Raw genomic sequence first — 22,200 nt, 5'->3', positions numbered from 1 at the left:
CCTGGGCTAGAGTGCCAGAGTCAGCCCAGCTCAATGCAACCTCAGACTCCTGGGCTGGAGTGATCCTCCCGCCTCGGCCTCCCAGAGTGCTGGGATTACAGGTGTGAGCCACCACCAGCCCCACCTTATCTGATGCCTGAGTTTGCACTTCTGCTCCAGGGCTTGCTGGAGCCCTGGTTTCCATGGTAAACAAAGCCTTTGCCCATTTTCCACTGGGACTGCTGGCTTTTCCCTGTTGAGTTGCAGATTCTACATTAGCAATTCTCAAACTTTGGGACCTCAGGCCACTTTTACACACTAAAAAAATTATTGAAAGCCCCCCCCCAACCTTTGTTTATTAGGGTTTCATCTATCAATATTTGCTATGTTAGAAAATAAAACTATGAAGATATGTATTTCATTCCTTTTTTTTTTTTTTTGAGACAGAGTCTCACTCTGTTGCCCGGGCTAGAGTGCCGTGGCATCAGCCTAGCTCACAGCAACCTCACACTCCTGGGCTCAAGCCATCCTCCTGCCTCAGCCTCCCGAGTAGCTGGAACTACAGGCATGCGCCACTATGCCCGGCTAATTTATATATATATATATTTTTAGTTGTTCATATTTCTTTCTATTTTTAGTAGAGACAGGGTCTCGCTCTTACTCAGGCTGGTCTTGAACTCCTGAGCTCAAACAATCCACCCACCTCGGCCTCCAAGAGTGCTAGGATTATAGGCGCGAGCCACCGCACCCAGCCTTCATCTTATTACATCTGCAGTGACCCTGTTTCCAGAGAAGGTCACAATTTGCAGGACTGGCAGTTAGAACCACAACATGAGTTCGGGACGGACACAGTTCAACCCGTAGCCTACTTCTCAGCCTTGCTCTGAAAACGGTTGAGAGCTCACAGCCGCTGAAAGGGTCTCGGGGCCCCCGGACCATGGCCTCTGCCTCGAGAGCCGCTGTCCTGGCCGTCTGCTCGTCTGTGTCCTATTAGCCCCCCAAGCCTTTAATTCTGATGAAACCAAATCCATCCACTCCTTTTCGAGTCTCCTGCAGAACGTTCTCCTCCGCTTCATCACATGGGCACCCCTGCATTTCCCTCCAGGGACGCAGTAGCTTTGCCTCCTGTGCTACGGCTCACAGGTGCACCTGTGCTGGGGACAAGCCACCTTACAGGGGCAAGGAACATCTCACCACCTGAGCCATTGTGGCAACCTCTTGGTAAATCAACTATTTTGTAATACATTTTTTTTGGAAGAAAAAGAAGCCCTTCCTAAATGGCATGGGAAGCCCCTCTCGGGTCTTGGCGGGGCCTGAGTGTGCACAGACAGCCAAGGCCTGCTGTGGGGCGGGAGGCGGAATCTGAGCCACAAAGAGGCGCTTGTCCCCAAGACAGAGAGGCGCCTATTCCTGGAGGCATTTGCTGGTGGCACAGCTGGGCTGCAGAGTGGCAGCCACCAGCAGTCCCACTGGCCGAGGGGACCGCTGGGCGGGAGCACAGGCCGCCGTCCACAGGTCTCCAGGCTCCTCCCTCTTTCCTGAGGACCTGCCTGGTGGACGGGGGAGGCCGGGGGTGTGAGTGGTTAAGGACACATTGGAATCAAGCAAAACTGCGTTTTTTTTTTTTTTTTTTTTTTCCGACAGGGTCTCATTCCATCTCCCAGGCTGGACTGCTGTGGCGTCGTCGCAGCTCACTGCAGCCTCGAACTCCTGGCTCCAGTGATCTCCTGGCTCAGTGTCTCGAGCAGCTGGGACTACAGGCGCATGCGGCTGTTTTTTTATTTTTTGTGGAGACTTGGTCTCACTGTGTTGCCCAGGCTGGTCTCGAACTCCTGGCCTCAAGCTGTCCTCCCAAAGTGCTGGGATTACAGGCCAGAGGCGCCGCACCCAGCCCAGCAAAATTGCATTTGACCCCAGCTCTGGGCCTTGGGCAGATGACCTGGCCCCTTGGGCCTCCTTCTCCACCTCTGCTGAGGCCACCTGGGTGGAGGACGGCAGCAGTCAGCACAGGGCGGTGTGACCTGTCACCTGTCTGCATGCCCTGAGGAGTGATGCCCTCAGGTGGAAAATGGAGTGTTCTCCACACCTGGGGTTGACAGCCAAGGGGCACCCTGCAGCCTGCCTGATGCTGCGGGACCTTGGACCCAGCACTGGGCAGATGGGTCAGTGGCCCTATCCTCCCTTAAGAGGGTCTCAGGAGGCAATGGGAAGCCCTTTGGAAGAAATAGGGACAATTTCCAGAAGTCCAGAGGCCGAGCAGACAGCTGGGGCCTGGGCACCTCAGAACCAGCAGCTTCAGGGGTGAGCACCTGCTTGGGGCCTGGGGCTGGCAGTGTGGGAGTCTGGCTCGGGGATTCTGGGGCTGGGGTCTGAAGTCCTGGGGTCTGGGGTCCCAGGGCCTGAGGGTCTGGCTTTCTGGGGCCTAGGAGGGTCTGGGGGTCTAGGGTACCTGCGATTTGGGATCTGGGGTTTGGGAGTCTGGGGCCTGGGGGCTCCTCAGCTGTCGGGGAATCAGAGTGGGACGGAGCAGGTGGTGGCCTGGGGGGGGGGAGGAGGGGGGCAGGGAGGGGCTGGCTGAAGAAGCAGGTGTAGGTCTGGGGCCTCCAAGAGCTGAGCAACCCAGCCCGGAGGCAGCACCTGCAGGTCCAGACCATGCCCCTGCAGGCAAGCCCTGCAGGTCGGGCAGCGGGAGAGTCAGGGCGTGGCTGGGAAGGGGGTGGTCACCCCCAATCTCCTGGGGACACGTCCTCCCCAGCCTGGTCCTACAGTCGCCCCTGCCCACCAGGCCAAGCCCCCAGGGTTGGGTCCTCTGACTGCTCAGGTGACACGCTGTGGACTCCCCGCAGCTGGCCCGGTGCTAGGGCTCCCCCTGGTGGCAACCCGCAGCAGCACACGGGCTGCGAGCAGAGGGCGCCAAGCCCCTCCCAGGGTGTCAGGCTCGGGTGCACTCCAGTGGGCATTGGACAGGTGGGCAGGTGCCGCTTGTGGTGAGGGCACAGAGTCCACTGGCGGTCAGCAGGGTCCCACAGGCCCCGTGCCCTCCTCTCAGGTGCCTCGTCAGCGTGGGGCTGAGCTCTCGAAAGCCGGTCTTGGCCTTGACCCTCTGACTCAGCTCCCTCCCGAGCCTGCCCTGAGGTCTGGCCCAGCTGCTTCCACTTCCCACGACCCCCACTTGGGTATGTGCCCAACAGAAGCCAGTCTCGGGTGACAGGCTTTTAGTCTGCTGGACGTCTGGCCTGGGAGGGCCACAGGGAGAGGAGTGGGCAGGGCCCCCACCCCCGCCCCGATGTCCTCCAGGCTGTCTTGGATGCACGTGGAGGCAGATGCCTCCTGGGCCCCTCTCCAGGCTCGGGGGGAGCGGCCTTCCTTGCAATGTCCGTGGTCCAGCCTGGCCGAGGCCTCTGCCCGCAGCCCTTAGGACAGGCCCATCCCCACCCCAGGAGATAGACACAGCTGCTAGGAGACACCTGGTTTAATGACTTAGCTGTGGAGCCTGGGCCACCTCTCATCTCTGGGGTGTGACTCTCGGTCCAGAGCTCCAAGACACCTCAGCCCCCCGCACAGCATGCAGGACTCAGCTGGCCTGGGACTTGGTCAGAGAGAGTTCCTGTCTCGGGCTCTGTGGGGTGGGCAGCAGGGGTGTCTGAAGCCAGCGTTGTGGCCAGCGCATCCTCAGTCCTTGACAGGGGAGGGGGTAGAGCATGTGCCCATCCCAGCATGGCACCCAGCGCCTCCTGTCCTGGAGCCCCAGCCGCCCTTGGGGAGCAGCACAATGGGGGGGGGGGGGCACATCTGGAGGCCAGGTCACCAGCCCAGCCGGGTGGGAGCTCTGGCCTGCTCTGGGGCATGGGGGTGCAGCTGAAGACAGGGGGCATCACAGAGGATGAGGCCCACCCCTCCTGGGGCGTCCTGTTGCCTCAGGGCGGGCAGACGTGGGGCTGGCACCGAGGGTCACAGGTTTGGCTGAGGTCCGCTTTGGTGTGGGCTGGGGCTGCGGGTGTCCTTGGGCCTGAGGACAGGCCATGTGCCAGGCAGGTGCGGGGCCCCCACCTGGCACCACAGCCCATTGGTGTCCTTGGTAGGAAATACATACACATGTAAAAATAATACTCCATGCGCTGAGGGGCCGCTGCGGGTGTGGCCTCCCCTCTGCTGCAGGTGAGGTGCCACGGGGCAGCCAGGTCTAGCTGTCCTCTGCCCTCCTCTGGTTCTTGGAATGGAACTTGTTCATGAGTTCTTCCAGCTCCGACCCGCTTTGCTGCTTCTAGTGGGGAGAGAGGCAGCCTCAGCCGGGGCCGCGGGCCCAGCGAGCCCAGGAACGGGCGGGCTGCAGGGGCCGGGCCGGGGCGCACCTCCAGGAGGGCCTTCTGCACGGTGAGCTGGCTGTACACGCGGGCGCCCTCCTCCCCGCACACCTTCCTCAGCTCGTCCTTGCTGAGCGAGAAGAGCTGCGGCCCGGTCAGGATGCCCAGGTTCTCCACGGTCCTGCGGGCAGGGGCGCGTGAGCGGGCGCCGTGCGCGTGGCTCCCGGCCCCCCGCCCGCGCCGCGCGCTCACCGGGCGCTGAAGGCCTTGGCGTCCAGCCAGGCGCGGACCTCGCCGGGGCCCGACTCGTAGGACAGCGGCGGGCGCGCGGGCGGCGCGCGCTCCACGCGCAGGTGCCGGGGCGGCTGCGCCTTGATGTGGCTGATCCTCTTGACCAGCTCGTCGTTGACCTCGTCCATGTGGTGGATCAGCTCTGCGGGCGGCGCGGAGGCTCAGCCCGGCGGCCGCCCCGCGCGCCCCGCGCCCCCACCCTGCGGGAGCCGCCTCTCACCATCCTTGTTCCCCGCGAAGGTCGGAGGCAGCTTGTGGGTCGGGCTGGCGGGGCCCCAGTATTTCGGACTGGCCTGCGGGCGGGGACAGGCGCGCGGGCTGGGGGGCTGTCGGCCGCGCTCGTCCCCGCGCCCCCAGGACCTGCGCAGCCGGACCCTTCCCTCCCCCGGCCAAGCCCGGGCGCCTCCACACCAGCCCCGGCCCGCGCAGCCGCCCCCGCCCCGGCCCCGGCCCGGCCGCTGTTCCGCGCTCGCGCTCGGGGCCCAGCCCAGGCGCTGCCCAGGTGCTGCGGACCGGCAGGCTCACCTGCTCCAGGGCGGCGCCCGCGTCCTCGGGCCGCACTTCGTCCAGGATGTTGCAGGGCACGTAGCCCGCCTGGCCGCTGCGGCTGCGCAGCTTCCACCACTGCCGCCCGTCCTCCAGCACCTGCGGGCGGCGTCAGGCTCAGCCCCTCTGCCGCGCGGGCCTGGGCTGCTGGACCAGAGTCCTTCACAGGCCAGAGCGCCCCCAGGCCCCACCCTGCCTCCGTGGGATCCTGGAGCAGCGGCCTCTTAACCTGGTTGTGGATGTAGACCCCCCAGCCTGCTCCACTTTCCGTCCCCCAGTGGGTGGCCTGGATTCCGCTTGGCACAAATGCAGTCTGTGCCTGGCTCTTAGGGTGGGAGTGAATGACAAGCCCCTGCTGGGTTCCTCTGAGGGGTCCCCCACTTGGCACAGGGACTGCCCACCTCCCAGCCCAGCCCTGCCCCGCATAGGGGTCCTTGCATGCCCTGGGGGTGTCCCTTAAACAGGGTGGGCCTCAGCCAGTCTGCAGGGCTGGGGGAGGCCTGTGGATCCCCAGAGGAGCCCAGGGGTAGGGACCCTGGGGAAAGGGGCCAGCAGCCATGCCATGTTGTGTTACACAGCCTGGCCGCCAGACCACTCGCCCCCACTTGGGCAGCCCTGCCCTCCCCTGGGCAGCCCCTCCCTGCCCCCCCCAGCCTGACCGTGGGCAGCCTCCTCCTCCCCTGGGAGCCCTTCCCTCCCCTGGGCAGCCCCTCCCTGCCACCCCCTTACCTCCAGAACCTCATCCTTGAGCACTGACAACTCATTGGCATTGCGGGCTGTGAAGTCGTAGAGGATTTTGACGTACTTGGCCATGGCTGGTGTTGGCTGGTAGCCCCTGCAAGGAATGGGAGAAGCTGAGGCCCAGGGCTGTGCTGGGGTCTCCTGGACCCGGGCAGGAGCCGAGGGCAGCAGCTTCCCAGGTGCACGACTGCCTCCGTTCTGCACACAGAGAGGCTGTGGCTCCGCAGCCAGGAATGGAAACTGTGACAGCCCCAGAGCGTTGGGGCCCTGCGTGAAGATGGGGTGGGCGGGTGGTGGGCGGGACAAAGGGCCCGTGGCATGGGAAGACTGGCCAGCCCAGGCCGCCTCAGGGGTCTCCAGCGTGGTTCCCCATGGGAACCAGAGCCAGGCGTGTGCCTGGGAAATGACAGGGTCACGGCTTCTCTAAGCTGACCAGTGGAGTCCGGGACGTCTTCAGAGCCACAGCTCCTCCGGGGACTGAGAACAGCGTGTGTGCGTGCACAAGCCACTGTCCCTGAGTTCCTCTCCGAGGGCTTTGGCACAGAGCAGGTCTGTGGCTGTCTGCAGGGCTGGGCCCTCCCTCCTGGTCGGTCTGGCCCTGGCTGTCAGGACAGCTTCCTGTCCAGGTGCACAGGGAAAGTGGGGGCAAGGGCTACCAGGACTGGGCCACGTGGGCAAAACGGGCTGGAAGCCAAAGGGTGAAAGTGTTTCTTGAAGTGTGGTCCCAGGCTAGGGACCAGGGGTGCCAGGCTGACCACACGGGGGAAGGGGAGGGGCATGCTTATTTAAAACATGGATTTCTGGCCCCTCCTCTCCTGAAACTGAATCCTGGGGTCTGGTAGGGCAGTGAGCTGCCCAGGCGGGGCAAGGACAGAGAGGAGGAGGGGAGGCAAGGGACGGTGGGGCTCCCTGGTGCCCTGGGTTTGTTTTTAATGCTCTGTGGAAATGGTGGGAGGAGGGGAGGGGCTATGCCCCTCAGTCTCCTCCGCTGGCTCTGCCAGAGCTGGGCCACAATCAGGCCAATAGCCCCACAGGATGACAGTGTTTGGAGAAACTGTTTAAGTTCAATGGTTTAGTAAGTTTCTAACCTTGGTCCTAAAACACAAACATGGAGGCACGAAAAGACGCGATGTATTAGGGCAGTACATTTACATGTAGCTTTTGAAATTTTTCCCGTAATTACAAAGTTAAAATGAAAACCTGGTTCTAATTTGGAAAAGTGGCATTCTGAACCACTTGAATGAGGAACTTGCCACCACCTGGTGGCAGCGTACCCGCATAGAGCCTCCATGTTCTGAAGAGTGAATGTCATGCTCCTGCACTTTGACGGGGAGCTTACCTGTGAGTATGTGGGGAGCTGACTGGTGGTAGAGTGTCCCCTGGGGGTGTGGGCTCCAAAGTATGGCTGTGCTTCTGGGACAGTCGCCGGCTTGCCGGAGCAGGCTGTGAGGAAAGTAGGCAGCCAGGGTTTGATGTGGGGTGGGGGCTGGGCAAGAAGGGCAGGGACAGACTGGGTCCCAGGGCAAGGGAGCAGAGGACAGGGTCTCGGTGAAATGTGCTGGTGCCACCGAGGAAGTCACAGCCTGCCACCCACCAGGGGGCCCCAGGCTGCCTTGCTTGGCAGGGGCTGCCGCTGCAGGGGCGGTGGGTGGACGTGGGCTGGGGCGGTGGGCTCTGCGGGGGTGGGAGCCGGGCTGCGGCTGCGCTGACCTCAGCGTCGGGGGCGGACAGCAGCCCCTCCACCTCCCAGGGGGCCTCCTGCAGCGCGTCCAGGGGCGGCTCCCAGCCGCTGTGGAACTTGGGTACGTAGAGGGGGACCTGCGGCTCCTGTGGCCACTCGGCGCTAGGGTGAGAGGTCCTGGGGGTCAGCCAGGCCCCTGCCAGAGCTGGCCCCCCAGGCCCCCCACCCTGCCCGCGCGCTGCCCCCGGCATCTCTCCGCCCGGCCGCACCGGGGCCGAGTCCAGGTCTCCCCCAGCGACTCCCACAGCAGCATCTCCTTGGGGATCAGGTGGCCGCGCAGGAAGCCCACGGCATCTCGGGAAAGCAAGGGGCTGGAGACCGAGCGTGCGATGTTCGGGCCACCACAGGTGTTGACGATCTGGGGCACAGGGGGCTTCAGCTGGGGCCACGCTCATGGCCCCCAGCCCCAGAAGCTCCACGGGGGGCCCTCAGGAGGGACTTCGGCCCCCTAGGAGATGGACGAATGGCCCAAGTCGGGCTGCCCCAGGTGAGCACCTGCTTCCCCCAGCCTGAGCGCGGGGAGCCACTCCCAGGACCCTGGCCGCCCCCCACCCCTGCTGTCCCAGCCCAGGCACCAGGTCCAGAGGCCCGAAGAGGAAGTGCACGAGCTCGGCCGCGCTGGGGTTCTGGATGTGCTTCTGCAGCTTGGCCTGCGGGAGGGACCAGTGAGGGTGGCCGTGGAGGGGTGGACCCTGGACCCGGGGGATGGGGGAGGGTGGGGCCCCTGCTCTCACCAGCAGGTTGATGGCCAGCTTGGTTTTCTGGAAACAGTCCACAAACTCGCCCTCAGGGGGGGGCCGTGCTCGCAGCGTGAGGACGCCCTCTGGCATGGGGGAGAGGGGGGCAGCGTGAGCCTACTGCCGCCTGCCGGCCAGCCCCCCCACCTGCCCGCCCTCCGTCCCCCCCAAGCACACGCACACAACGTGCACATGCACACGCATGCACATGCACACGCATGCGCACACACACACTTCCCATCCTCCCATTGCCCCCCAGCACACCTGCCAGCCCCTCCCACCCTCTCCCTCTTGCCCCTCCTTCACACACGCACAGACACACACACAGGCACACATGCATGCACGCACATATATGTACATATGCACGTGTGCACATGCACACACGCACATGCGCTAACACATGCACCCATGCACACACATGCACAAGCACATGTGCACACACATGCGCACACATGCACAAGCACACGTGCTCACATGCACACAAACACGCACACATGTATACACTCACACACACTCACACACACATGTGTGCACACACGCACCTGCCGGACCCTTCTTGCCCTTCTTCTTGCCCTTCTTTCTCTGGTTGAGCTGCCTGAATGCCTCAGCCGCCTTCTGCAGCCGCGCCACGAACCACTCGATGTCGTCCAGGGCACAGTTGAGGATTTGCTGGGGTCAGAGGGGTCAGCGGTCAGCCTTAGACGCCGCGGCAGGGGCAGCCACGCAGGCAGGGCGGGAGGACCCTGCCACAGGGTGACAGGGCACGTGGGGCACGCACCGTCTCCTTCTCTATCTTCTGGGCCAGCACGGCCCGTGGCTCCTCATCCAGCGACTCCCGGCGGCGGAGGCCTGCAGAGGACGGGCGGCTGCTCACCCCGGCCCCCCATGCCACGCCCCCACCGGTCCCGCCAGCCTCCCCCCTCCCACCTACCTGGCTCGCTGAGCAGCTCCGGCAGGCCCACGCGGTTCTTGGCCTGAGCCGAGTCCCCATAGCGCTGGAAGGGGATGGGGGCCGGGCTCTGGGGAGGGGGTAGGATGGACTGCCGCTGCCGGAGCTTCTCCTGGTGTCCCCTGGAGGGCGAGGGCTGCTCAGCCTGGCCGGCCTGACCCCTCCCGCCAGCCCCAGCTCCTTCCCCCGCTGCCCTCCTGCCCCAGGCCCCGTGGCCCTACTTGAGGGTCTGTGGCCGTATCTTCTTGCCCAGCCGGTAGTCGGCCAACGCGCTCTCGATGTCCTCCTGCACCAGCTCTGCCTGCGGGGGCCGGGCGTCAGGTGGGCTGGGCCGCGGTGGAGCAGGGCCCACCGCGGCCCCTCACCCCCATGTGGGCCTCCCTGCCCCCACGTGGGCCCTCCCACCCCCACGTGGCCCCCCCATCCCCATGTCGGCCCCCCACCCCCATGCCGGCCCCTCACCTCCACCTCATCGCAGTGGAAGAAGTGCACGTCGGGCTTGCTCTGCTCGGGGTCCTGGCACACCAGCAGCAGCACCGAGGGGTAGCGCAGCTGGTTCAGCACCGTCTGGCTGTGCTGCACCGTCTGCAGGGGGAAGTTCTCCAGCTCCTCCTGGATGGGGCAGTTGGGACACGCTGCACAGGTGTGACTCACCATGGGCCCTGGACACGGATGTGGGCGGCAGCCACGTGCGTGGAATGGTTCACAGACGTGGCCCCGAGAAACAGACACAACACCACGGTCACGGACATGACTCGTGGGCCCAGCACGTGGCGTTCCCACCGGACACAGACGTGCGTGTAACTCACAGGCAGAGAAAAGAGCTGGCCCCTAGGCGGGGCCTGTGGACTCCCGTGAGGAACGGCCATGGCTGTGGACATAGCCAGGGATAGGGCCCCACAGACAGGGACGTGGCCTGGACACACCTGGCCGCAGCAGGGCGGGCCTCACAGGTGTGCAGTGGAGCCGGCTCAGGCTCCCCGGAGCTGCCCTGGGCACGCAGCTCTGTGCGGCCATGCCTGCCGCCTCTCTCCCCTTCCGCTCTCGTGGCCAGAATGATGGGCAGTGCCAGCCCCTACAGAGGCCCGGCCACAGGTCTGGGCCGCGGTGGACGGCAGGCACTGCCTCGCCAACAGGCTCCCCGCTCACCCTGGCCCCCAGGCGATACCTGAGACTCGATGTCCAGCAGCCGCAGCGACTTGTCATTCACTTGCAGCAGCATCTCCTGCGTCCAGATCTTCTCCTTGGAGCTCAGCTGCACCAGCTTCCGGATGGCGTCCTCCACGGACACGATGGCCTCACTCTTGTCCATGATAAAGGTGGCCAAGTGCTGGGGGTGGACAGGCGGTCACTGCTGGGCAGGGCCCTCTGCATGCCCAGAGCCCAAGCCCAAGAGCCACAGCCTGGGAGCCTGAGAGGACACAGCCAGCCCTGGGGGGCTCTGGGGGGGGGTGGAGGGGACAGAGCCAGTCCTGGGGGACGTTTAAGGGGACACAACCCCACCTTGGGTGAGGGAGTCTCCATGCTGCCTTGGTGGACATCTGCAGGGGTCATGGTTGTGTCCTGATAAACCCCTCCAAAAAAATTCCAGGCCAGGCACAGTGGCTCACACCTGTAATCCCAGCACTCTGGGAGGCCAAGGAGGGAGGATCTCTTGAGCTCAGGAGTTTGAGGCCAGCCTGAGCAAGAGTGAGACCCCGTCTCTACTAAAAATAGAAAGAAATTATCTGGCCAACTAAAAAATATATATAGAAAAAATTAGCCGGGCATGGTGGCGCATGCCTGTAGTCCCAGCTACTCGGGAGGCTGAGGCAGGAGGATCGCTTAAGCCCAGCAGCTGAAGGCTGCAGTGAGCTGTGATGACGCCACGGCACTCCAGCCTGAGCGAGACTCTGTCTCAAACAACAACAACAACAACAACAACAACAGACAACAAACACCCTCAGAAAAGTCCCAAACTGCTTGGTAGCGCTGGGCCATTGTGTGCCACCCGCCTGTCTGCTGCGCTCTTTCTTCCTTCTCAGACATCACCCTTCCTGGCCACCTGGCTATGTCACCTGTCACCACATCCCTGACCTGCCTTGTTTTGCATTTATCTGATCCAGCGTCATGCTGTGCACGACTCTCCCTGCCACCTGTGGTGCCCAAGCACTGCCGCTGGGGTTGCAGCTGCTGTCACCAGGATAGTGCCTGGTACTCAGCAGGCCCCCCATGGACGGGTGCAGGTGACAGCATGCACGGGCTCCCCAGCCAACCTGCACTCCCTGCCCTGTGTCCTCCTCTCCTCTGTCCAGGCCTGGCTTGGGCCCCTCCTGCGGCCAGGTCCCCAGTGTCTGCCTGGACGTGCAGGTGAGTGAAGCCCCCGCGGGGGACGGTGCTGGGGAGGCTGCATAAACACTAGCTGGACTGCAGGGCAGTCAGAGACTCAACTGCAAAACACCTAACAAAAAAGATCTACGAGAAAATGCCAGATGATTTCTGATCACCTCCAAGGCCTTCTCAACACGGGTGTTTCCTCAGCAGGAAAGAAAGTCCAGATGTTCACAAGTAAAGGCCAGTACATTTGGCAACAGAAAAACAAAAATTTCTGCCTGGGAAGAAAGTACCCTATACAAAGAAAAAAAAAAACCCACATTAAAAAATTAAAAAGTGGGAAAAACATAGGTAATAGATATGACTGATTTTCTTAACGTAGGAAAAAAACAATGTGCAATGCCAGTTCTTTGTTAAAAGCTCCATTTTGAATTAAAGATACCAACAATAAATGGATGAATATGTCAATATGTAAAAGATTAACACCTCAATAGAAAAACTGAGCAGAGTCTACAGAAAAATAAACATAAGTAACTTTTTAGTATAAGAAATGGCATGCAGTCTTATGAAATAAAAGAACTGTAAGTTGATCCTTGTTTGTATAGTGGTGAGTGAATGAAAAAAAAGAATTGCAAATTGAAACTCTGAGACTCTGTTATTTTAGGAATTGAATTTTTTTTACCGGTTCTATTGACCAATACTAAAAGTCCTTGTGGGCTACACTTGTGGGTTAAGAAGTGGAGGAATGGGCATTTTCACCCAGCACCTGTGCAGCCTCTCGCGGGAGTAGCCAGGGACACTGTAGAGGTACACACACCTTCCCTCCCTGTCCCACCACAGGGAACCTGCACAGCCAGGTGCAAAATGTGGCACCAGCCTGCTCAGTGCCGAGCCGTTTGTAATAATAAAGGCTGGACCCAACCTACTTGCCCGTGGACAGGCTGAAGAATAAGTGGGCGGGAACACACAAGGGACTGTGAGGTGCTCATCTGTCTGCGTGAGGCAGAGTCAAACCTAAAACACACGTTGTTGGTAAAACACAGCACAGCCAGCCAAACGAAACCAGGCTGCTGGGCATGACAAGCTTCAGTAAATCAAGTATGTTTTCTGACCATAATGGGATTAAAGCAGGAACCAATAATAAAAGATAACCAGGAAGTCCCCAAATGTTTGGAAATAAAGCAACATACCCCTAAATAACCCCTGGGTCAAAGATGAAGTCACAAGGAAAATTAGAAGCTATTGTGAACCAAATGATAACAAAAATACGCATATCACAGTTTGTGGGACACAACTAAAGCAGTATTTTGAGGGAAATTTATAGCTTTCAAGGAATGTTAGAAAAGAAGAAAGACTTAAGATGAATGATCTAAGCTTTCACCTTCAGAAGCTGGAAAAAGACAATCAAAATCCCAACTTAGTGGAAGGAAGGAAACTAAGAGCAGAAACCAACACATTAGTAAACAGACAATCAAGAGAGAAAAATCAACAAAGCCCAAGTTGGTTCTGAAAAGATTAATAAAATTGATAAACCCCTAGCAAAACTGATCAGGAAAAATGCTAGAGAAAACGCAAATTCTCAGAAACCAGACGGAAAGAGGGGACATCACTGCAGATCTCACACACGAAAGGGAATTAATAACCAAACCCTTCCCACAAAGAAAATCCTGTACTCAGGCTTCACAGGTGGGTATTTAAGGAAAAAATAATAACAAGCTTTCACAAGCTCTTTCTAAAAACAGAAGAGCAGGAAATACCTCCCCACCGATTTGTAAGGCAACATAACTCTGACACCAAAACCTGCCAAAGGCATTACAAGAAAAGAAAATTAAAGACCAATATCCTTAACGGACATCGATGCAAGAATATTAGCAAAATACTAGCACATCAGCACGTGCAGAGGACGGTACACACGAATAGATGGGGGTTATCCCAGAAATGCGAAGACGATTCCACATTAAAGACAATCACTCGGTATGATTTACTAAATTAACAGTAATGAATACACCTCAGTAGATTCAGAAAAAGCATTTGACAAAATTCAATACCTTTCATGATAAAAACTTTCAGCAAGCAAAGAATGAAAAGGAACTTCCGCACTCTAATAAGAATATCTGTGGACACATGGCACGCAGACGCTGACTGTTTTAAGACCGGACACAAGACGGGTCCACTCTCCTTACCTGCATTCAGCTCTGCGCTGCACCTGTGGTCCTAGCCAGGGCAATGGGGCCAGAAAATACGAACGTGTAAAAATTAGAAACCAAGAACTGTATTTTCAGACATTGTGATTATATACATGGAAAATCCAGTCTATCTACAAGCAAATCACTACAATAAGTAAATTCAGCAAGGTCTCGGGGCACTTGATCACCATACAAAAATTTAATTATTTTTCTATATGCTAGCAACAGACGATTGGAAAATGAAATTTAAAAAGCAACAAAATAATACCATTTACAACAACATATAAAAATCAAATACTTAAGGAATAATGGAACAAAAGCTATGTGATACCTCTAGGAGGAAAACCACGAAACTTACTGAAAGCAATTATAGAAGACCTAACAGAGAGACACCATGTTCATGGACGGAGAGGCTCACTATGGTGAAGATGTCCCTTCTCCCTAAATCGATCCACAGATTTGACTTAATGCCAATCACAATTCTAGCAGGAGCCGGGAGTGGTGAGTGCACACCTGCGATCCCAGCACGTCCGTCGCTGAGGCAGGAGGATCCCTTGAGGCCAGGAGTTCAAGATTATCCCGAGAAACACAGAGAAATCCAGTCTCTACAAAGACTAGCAAAATGAACTGGGTGCAGTGGCGGCCTGTAGCCCCATCTACTCGGGAAACTGAGGCAGGAAGATCACTTGAGCCCATAAGTGCAGGGCTGCAGGGAGCTATGATGACACCACTGCACTCCAGCCCAGGCAACAGAGCAGGACCCTGTCTCAAAAAAAAAAAAAAAAAAAAGAAAGAAAGAAAGAAAAGAAAACACAGGAAGAAACCTCCAGGGCCTTGGTCTGGCAATGACTTCTTAGGACCCAAAACCCATAAAAGAGGCACAAGAGAAAAAAGTGGATCGACTGGATGTCATTTAAACATTTCTGCTCATCAAAAGCTAGTCATGCACATGAACTGACACGTCTGACCAGTGCAGATGGCGAGAGGGACTGCCAGGCCACAGCGCGACCCTCCCCATCGGTAAGGATCAGGTCCCCATGGCTGTGCACAGAAGCAGGGCCACTGCCCGGTGCCACCCAGGGGGCTTCCTTCAAGGATTCTTAAAGTAAGGTGACAAAGCAGAACAAAGAGTGCCATAAGCTGCACGATTCATTCATGGGACATTCTCCAAAGACAACACCGCGGTGACAAAGGACAGAAGGACAGATGTCACTGCCGGAGGCTGGGGGCCTGCAGAGGGGCTGCAGGGCGGGGGCTGGGCGACGGGCAGATCTGTGTCCGGCTGTGGGCAGAGCGGCTCACCCCACACACACCAACTTCACAGCGTGATGATTTAGGAAAAAGGAGACAGGCAGGCTCCAGCGGTCCCCCATGGCAAGCGGGCTTGACCTTGCCCTGCCTGGCTGGAGAGACGTCCCTCCAGACTCTCACCCTCTCTCTGGGCCTCAGTTTCCTCCTCTGGAGGGGCCGGAAGACCCCACCCTGTCCCCTACCCTTGTTGGTGGCTGTGGGCCCTTCACAGCTGCTTGCCCAGCCAGGCCAGCGTGGGCCAAAGTCCAGGAGCCGCCGTGAGCCCGGAGTCGGCTCCTCACCAAGGAGGGCAAAGTCCCAGCCCTGAGAAAGGTGGTAGATCTGCCCGGAAAGAAGGGACCAAAGTTGACCCATCTACCTCTGTGCGCCCTGGCCTTGGACACTGAGCAGGCAGCTGTCCCCAGCCTCGTCACACAGACGACCCACCCTGCTCAGGTGGGCTGGGAGAGCCCCGTACGGCCCAACTCAGGAGCCTTAGGGAGTTCCCGTGTTCTTGGGGCCCCATTCTACAGACAAGCAAACGGAGGCTCGAACACTAGGACTTGCTCACCTCTGTGGCCCAGCCCCCTGTGCGGGGGGACAGTGAGAGGCCCGAGGTGGGGGGCAGAGGGGGTGGCGGGGTAGAGGGGTGGCGGGGTGGAGGGCATCCCCAGCAGGGCCCCGGGCTCCAGGCTCCCTCATCCTTCCCCTTCCTCATCCTGGGGGATTGGACACCCACCAGGAACCTGGCCCGCTCCCAGGCGCAGGAAGGTCTTTTTTCCTTTTATTGAAGAGACGGGCTCTCGCTCTGTTGCCCCCCTGGAGAGCAGGGGTCACAGGCACTGCAGCCGGGAACTCCCGGGCTCCGGCGATCCTCCCGCCCCGGTCTCCCAGTATCTGGGACCACAGGCGCCACCACACCCCGGCCAGGAAGGTCATTTAAAAAACCTCTTCCTGAGTTCTATGGGTGAGTTAAAACTGCCCCAGCAGAGAACCCTCCCGAGCTGGCAGCTGGTCTGAGGGCAGGCGACCAAGTCTGGCCTCTCCGCTGGCCCTCCAAGGCCCCCTGGGCCGCACTCAACAAAGGGTGTCTTTGTTCCACCTCCTGCCTTCCAATCCAGTTCCCTGTTTTGGGGCCAGGGTGACAGTTTCCTTCCCACTGGCTCTTCCCGTCCAGGGCTGCAGGCACCCGGTGTACCTCCAGCACACCCTGGGCGGGGCGCCCTGCGGCCCCCAGGCCTTGAGCTCCCAGGACTGGAGGGAGGCCCGCTCCCCACCGCAGCTGGGCCCAGGATGGGTGTGGGGCGGGCGGCTCTCCCTGGGCCAGTTTCCCCACCTGCCTGAGGACCCTGGAGCACTAACAGCAGGGGTGCCCCGAGGAGGGTGGTCCTAGGGGCGGGGCCTCACCTGGACGTGGTACTGGGAGGTCTCGTGCATGATGACGTTGGAGTTGGAGTACTTCTTCCTCTGCTCTGAACGGGAGACGCCCGTCACACAGCCCCAGATGGCGGGACCCACGGCCCTCATCAGCTGGGACTGGACCCCAGGAGGGGTCATGAGGGAGGATCCAGGGTGTGAGACTTGGTGAGGCCCCTCCTGGGGATGGCAGGGGTCTGCAGGAAGCCCTCTCCCTCCACCCGGGACAGGCCCTGGGAAGCCCCCTTGGGGGAAGACCAAGGCTCAGAGAGGGCCAGGGGTTTGCTCAGGGTGGTGATGGGGCAGCCTGTGACTCGAGGTGTCTGTCCTTGAAGGTGGGGGCAAGAGGCTGCCCCACATCTATGCCCACCTTCCTAGGGGAGGGGCCTGGGCCAGGGCATCCTCCCACCCCGTCCTCCCACCCCAAGAGCTGCCAGCTGAAATCTCCCTGGGTGCCCGTCCCAAAGCACCAATGACGGGAGGGGTCCAGCCAGGGCTTGAGTGTGGGGAGGGGTGGGGGAAGGCCAGCACTGGGGCAGGTGGGCTGGCCATGCCCCTCCCTCCTGGAGCAGACACCTGGCAGCTGGGTCAGCCTGAGCCCCCGCCCCCTCTGCGATCGGGTTGCTGCAAGGAGTGCAGTGAATCAATATTGATGCTCCCTGAATTATTAGTAACGGTCTCTCCCCTTACAGGTGTGGGGGAGGCGGCACCGTGCCTGGAGCCTGGGCAGGGGCCTGCGGAGCTGCAGGTGGAGAGGGCCGCCCTGTCTCCCACCAGGCTGAGCTCCCCGAATCAGGGCCCGCACAACTTCAGGGCTGGAGGGGCTGTTCCCTGCCAGGGACACCAGGGACGTGATGCCCGCTCCCCTGTTGCATCCAGTCTGCCTGCAACCTCACTCACCAAACAGGTCCTTGGGGCTCATCTTGGCCACACCCTCTGACCAGCCCAGGTTGCCGCTGCAGGGGAGGGGCTGGTGAGGGTGGGGCCCACACCGCACCCCTCCCTGGGGACTGCTGGGGGCGAGGGGTGGACAGGGGACAGCTCACTTGGCAGCACCGGGGCAGCAGCTCACGGACCCAGACTGGCTCATGGTGTCCTCGGTGGTGGCAGCCAACACCTGGTTGGACAGAGGAGCTGAGCTGACACTTCCTCCTGGCCTGGCCAGTGGCCTGGCTACTCCCAGGGCAGGACCTGGACCTCGTCCTCCCTGTGCCCAGACCCAGGGGCCAGAGCCTTGACTGGCCTGGGCAGGGCAGGGGCCCCTCAGGGAGCAGAGGCCCCTGTGCCGTGCCCTGTGTCCCGCTGGTGGTCCCTGAGGCCCCATCTTGCCCCAGACCCTCGGCCCTCTGCACGGCCCCTCCAGAGGCTGTCTGGGAGGCTCTGGAGTGGGGGGCGGTGGAGAAAGCGCCTTCCAAGTGGAGGGCGTTTGAAGGCACAGGACAGCTGAGCCTGGAGCCCCCCAGAGGGAGCCCGGCCTCCAGCCCACTTCTGCCCACCTAGGCCAACCCTGCAAAGGGCTCTGGCACACGCGTGTAGACACGCCCCCATGCATGTCAGCTCCCTCCTGGCCTGGGAGGCCTAGCAGGGAAGAGGCCGTGTGCACAGGAGTCTTGGGTCCTGGGTGCCCAGAAGGCAGTCTGGGGGTGCAGCGTCTCCTCACTCTGACGGAGGGGTACAGCCAGGGTGGCCCAGAGCAGGGCCCTTGGCAGCAGGGGCTGGGTCCGAAGGAGGGAGGGGAGAGGGTCGGTGTGGGTGGGGGCTCAGGGGAGTCTCCCTGAGGCTGGAGCCCGGCCCAGAGGCACCGGCGCTGGCATTACTGCCCCCCAGACAGAGGGGCGCTTGGCACCTTGGGCCTCCCCAGTGCAGACCCAGGCCGAGCACCCTCCTGTGCGTGGCCTCTCCAGGAGCACAACCCCAGAGCCTGTCTCTGGCCCGGCCCTGACCTCTCCAGAGGTGCATTGTGGGGAAACTAAGGCCTGGCTGCTGGAGCAGCCCCATGTCCCTGGACAGGCCTCCCCACTGTCCTTCAGTGGCTCTGCGGCCACCTCCCCAAGGGAAACCAACGGGAACTTGGATCCACACCACCCACCTCCCACTGGCACTATGGGCTGTGTCCCTCTGTGGCTTCAGTGTCGGGCCTGCCGGTGGTGCCGATGTGGCCAGAGGGCTGAGGGGCCCCTGGAGCACCCCAGGACTGGCTGCGTTGGCCAGGTCCTGCCCAGAAGGTGGCCCCCTAAGGTGTGAGAGGCCTGGGGGCCCGGGGACATTCCCTGGCCAGGCCACTTCTGCTGCCCCCTCCACATGCTACTGAGGGTCCCAGCTCGCCAGAGGGGGCTTGGCCAGATTCCTCTGTCCATCTCTCCGTGGAGAATGTCTGGAATGTTCATGACCTCAGTGGGTGAGCCTGAGTGTTTGCTTAATGGGATTCCTGGCAGGCTCAGCCGAGGGCACCAGGCACGTGTGTCCAGGTACACACACACCTGGGCGAAACACAAACGTGCCCTCGCAGACCCAGGCCTGCGGGTACACACACAGACACGCACAGGTTGTGACATGTGGCCCCTCCCCTCGGGGAAGTCCAGGCTGGGAAGGCCTAGGCCTTCAGCTACCTGAGCGGGTCCAGATGCTGGCACCTGGGGGGTGAAGCACCTGGGGAAGCAGCTAACTCCGGGCCTGTGGGGGCCCCGCCCCCGTGGGGGCTGCTGCAGCTGAGGGGCGGGAAGCTGTGTAAGCCAGGGGGCCCGGGCTGCACTTTGGTTTTACTGTGGCCTTTTCCAGGTGTGAGGGGAGGGCCAAGCAGGGTGCCTGGTCAGTCAGGCCCAGGAGGGGCGGCCCCAGAAGGGCAGGGAGGGCCAAGTTCAAGTTCCAGCTCCACACTGAGTGAGTGACCTTGGGGGGAGCTTAGTCACTGGGACTCCTGAATTGTGGGAGCTAGGTGGGGCCCTGGAATGGGAGACCCCTGAGGCCCTGGGCGTGCCCTGGTCTGGGCGCTGCTGCAGTTGAAGGCTGAGGGCGGGAGGAGCAGACGAGCCTGGGAAGGAGTGGGTGGGGAAGGCTGGCACCCTGGCAGGGGGCAGGCAGGCACTGAAGGCCAGGGGGACCAGGCGGGGGGGTGGGGGCGCAGGGCCCACAAGGCCTGGCTGGGTAGGAAGCAGCGCCCAGGAGAGGGGCCGGGGAGGGGCCCTGACGCCCAGCACAGCTGGGTCTGAGGACTGGGCACAGGAGTGGGGACAAAGGTCAGAGAAGCAAGAGGAGGCCTGCCTCCCCCTCCCCTCCCTGCCACCAGGGACACCCCCAGGCAAAGGGGCAGCCCTAGGCCAGCCTGGCCCAGGGACCAGGCACCTGGCATGGCTGCAGGCTGGATGCCCCCAGACCTGGCCCTGGCAGGGGCCCTGCCGCCCCACGCTCAGGCTCGCCTGCCCTTGAGACTCCCGCACCCCAACCTTGATCTGGAGACTGACCCCGGCCGGCTGCCTCCCCGATGGTGGATTTCCTCCTGGCTCCGGCCCCCAGGAAGTGCCTGCTGATGTCTGACCTACAGGGAGGCAGCTTGCCCTGCACCTCCAGGGTCAGGCCGTCAGAGAGGTCCCAGCGCACGCAGGAGCGGGGAAGCCCCCTTCTCTGGGTGCAGGGATTGCCCACCGAGCTGAGGGCCGGGAGGGGGCAGGCCGGGGTTGGGTGTGCGGCGCTCCCCTGGCTTGAAAATACCCCGGCACACCGGCGCCGTCCCAGGACCGACGGGACAGGCCCGGCTGCCACGGGACTTTGAGCCACCAGCGCAGGAGGGGCTGTAGACCGCACAGCCCCCTCCGCGCCGCGCCCGCGCCCGCCCAGAGCTGCGGACCAGAGCCCCGCGTCCCATCGCCACCCGGGTAAACTGAGGCCCCGGGGGGCGAGCTCCCCGCGTCCGCTCCTCGATCGCGGCGCTCACCTGTCCTCGGCGGCCTGCGCCCCGCGCCGCGGCCAGTCCCTCGGCGGTCGTCCGTGCGCCCGTCCGTGCGCCTCGCCGCCGCGCCGGGTCTCCCGCGGGCGGGCGGGACGCGCGGCGGGGCCAGGCCGGCCGGGGCGGGGCGGGGCGGCGCGGGGCGGGGCGGCGCGGGGAGGAACCTGAGCGGCAGGTTGCACAGTCACCCGAGAGCGGGCGGCGCGCGCGGGGCGGGCGTGACCCGGGCACCCCGCCCCCACTGGCCCTGGGCCCAGCTCTGCCCCACCGCTGCCCTCACCCAGAGCCCTCGGCAGGGCTCCACCCTCCTGGTCTTCCCGAAGTCCCCAACACTCACTTGGGGGGCCCTTCGCGGATCCCACCCGCCCCCCCACCAGCAGGACCCCCTGGGTAGACCTAGCTGTGCCCCAGCAGCTTTGGGGGTCTGGGCGACGCTGCCTGGCAGCCCCAGGGGAGCTCGGAGCCTTCCCCTGCCGGGAGTCCCACAGCCTCGGGTGTCCCAGGCACAGGGCACAGCCCCCTCCTTTTCAGCTGGCCCATCTGGTCCCTGAAGGGGCAGAGGCTTTGGTCTGTGAGTGGGTGTCAGAAGGTAGTAGTACCTGCCACCGGAGACCCGGGGCCCTGAGCTCCCCAGGCAGGAGGGGAACTCCCTCCTACACAATCCAGGGGCTCCTAAAGTCTCCTCTTTCTGTGCACTGTGCCCAGCTCAGCCTGGGCACGCCCTGAGGGGCGAGGGTGTCTGGTGGGAGGGGGGGACACCCGTGGCCCAGGCTGTCCTTGCGTGCTGTCTTGGGATAGCTCTCTCCTTGCAGCACCCCCTGGTCAGGCCCAGGCCCCAACCCCAACCTTTGCCTACAGAATGGCCGGGCACCCCAAGCACATGCAGGGACCCAAAGTTTCCGGCTATTGTTCCTGGGGTGGGGACAGAGGAAATGGGTGCTGCCCAGAAGGCAGGGTCCCAGGGCTGTGGCATGTTTGCCCTGGGCTGGCACGCAGCACTTCCTGGGGAGCTGCTCCGGCAAGGAAGGTGCTCCACCCCGGCGGGCCACCTTCCCTGCCTGAACTCTGGGCGTGGCAGGTGAGCTCAGTGGTGACAGGAAGTGGCCCTCACCTCCAGACCCAGTGGCTGCGGGAGACAAGGCAAGGCCTGGCTTCCCGGTTGGCCTTTAGGGCCAATCTCACAGAACGGCTGTCATCCTGCCCCACGCATGACTTTGCCCCACCCAGGGCTCGGGAGCGAACACTCCCACTCTGCTCTGCACGGGGCACACACCTGCGCCCTCAGCCTTCCTGGAGGCAGAGCTGGGGGTGGCCAGAGGTGGGAGTCGTGCACTGGAGGGAACAGAGGGGCTGGGCGCCTGCAGTCCGATTGTTGAGTGCAGAGCCTGTCCTCAAGGAGGCAATGGTGGTAGGTGGCCGCTGTCTACTGTAGGCCACCTGTCCCCTATGAACAAGTGACCACTGCCTCCTTGCAGCCAGCGCGATCAGGGGTGTCAGGGGCATGCAGCCCAGACCCATTAACCGTGAAGGCAACAGGCCTCCCGCCAGCCGGCAGAGGCCTTGCCCTCGTCTGCGGGGTCAGTGGGCTGAGTCCCGCCCATCCTCCCAGAGTCCAGGCAGTGAGGGCCCAGGGCACAGGGGTACTGGTGGGGAAGATGGCACTGGTGAGGAAGGTGGCCTGAGGCACCGTGGAGCACCGACCCTTCCCACGTGGGCGCTGGCGTGTGGGGCTCTGCTGCACGGGCACAGGTGGCAGGAATGCAG

General features: G+C 61.9%; 1 protein-coding gene and 1 long non-coding RNA gene across 6 annotated transcripts; both read right to left on the bottom strand.

Annotated features, from left to right (window-relative positions):
• Positions 1-3,436: 3,436 nt before the first annotated feature.
• EPS8L2 (EPS8 like 2) lies at positions 3,437-20,512 on the bottom strand. 5 transcript variants are annotated; one of them, XM_045558515.1, is made up of 21 exons: positions 20,425-20,512; positions 17,540-17,610; positions 17,394-17,449; positions 16,485-16,549; positions 10,457-10,618; positions 9,751-9,900; positions 9,510-9,589; positions 9,271-9,410; positions 9,118-9,188; positions 8,882-9,008; positions 8,337-8,425; positions 8,178-8,252; positions 7,812-7,960; positions 7,572-7,704; positions 7,201-7,304; positions 5,850-5,955; positions 5,100-5,219; positions 4,795-4,867; positions 4,536-4,716; positions 4,332-4,464; positions 3,437-4,243 (listed from the first exon to the last, which is right to left on the bottom strand). In XM_045558515.1, exons 2-21 carry the CDS (start codon positions 17,581-17,583, stop codon positions 4,163-4,165), a joined length of 2,139 nt encoding a protein of 712 aa, XP_045414471.1. In that variant the 5' UTR covers positions 17,584-17,610; positions 20,425-20,512; the 3' UTR covers positions 3,437-4,162. The 5 variants fall into 5 exon arrangements, with proteins under 5 accessions (XP_045414471.1, XP_045414468.1, XP_045414467.1 ...); XM_045558512.1 differs by having other exon boundaries at positions 4,395-4,464; positions 20,425-20,506; XM_045558511.1 differs by having other exon boundaries at positions 17,570-17,610; positions 20,425-20,506.
• LOC123642946 lies at positions 11,235-14,515 on the bottom strand. The gene is made up of 3 exons (XR_006736562.1): positions 14,301-14,515; positions 13,785-13,815; positions 11,235-11,895 (listed from the first exon to the last, which is right to left on the bottom strand). It is a non-coding gene; the product is annotated as an uncharacterized LOC123642946 (long non-coding RNA).
• Positions 20,513-22,200: the final 1,688 nt, after the last annotated feature.

This window comes from Lemur catta, chromosome 7 (assembly GCF_020740605.2).
Source record: "Lemur catta isolate mLemCat1 chromosome 7, mLemCat1.pri, whole genome shotgun sequence".
In the NCBI taxonomy this organism is placed as follows: Eukaryota; Metazoa; Chordata; class Mammalia; order Primates; family Lemuridae; genus Lemur; species Lemur catta.
This window is presented reverse-complemented; position numbering and strand designations above follow the sequence as displayed.

Coding starts and splice junctions, on each gene's coding strand:
- EPS8L2 (XM_045558515.1), bottom strand. CDS start 17,583: ATGAGCCAGTCTGGGTCCGTGAGCTGCTGCCCCGGTGCTGCCAA. Junction 9,411..9,509: donor ATACGGCCACAGACCCTCAA/GTAGGGCCACGG, acceptor CTCGCCCTCCAG/GGGACACCAGGAGAAGCTCC. Junction 5,220..5,849: donor TCAAGGATGAGGTTCTGGAG/GTAAGGGGGTGG, acceptor CGCCGCCCGCAG/GTGCTGGAGGACGGGCGGCA.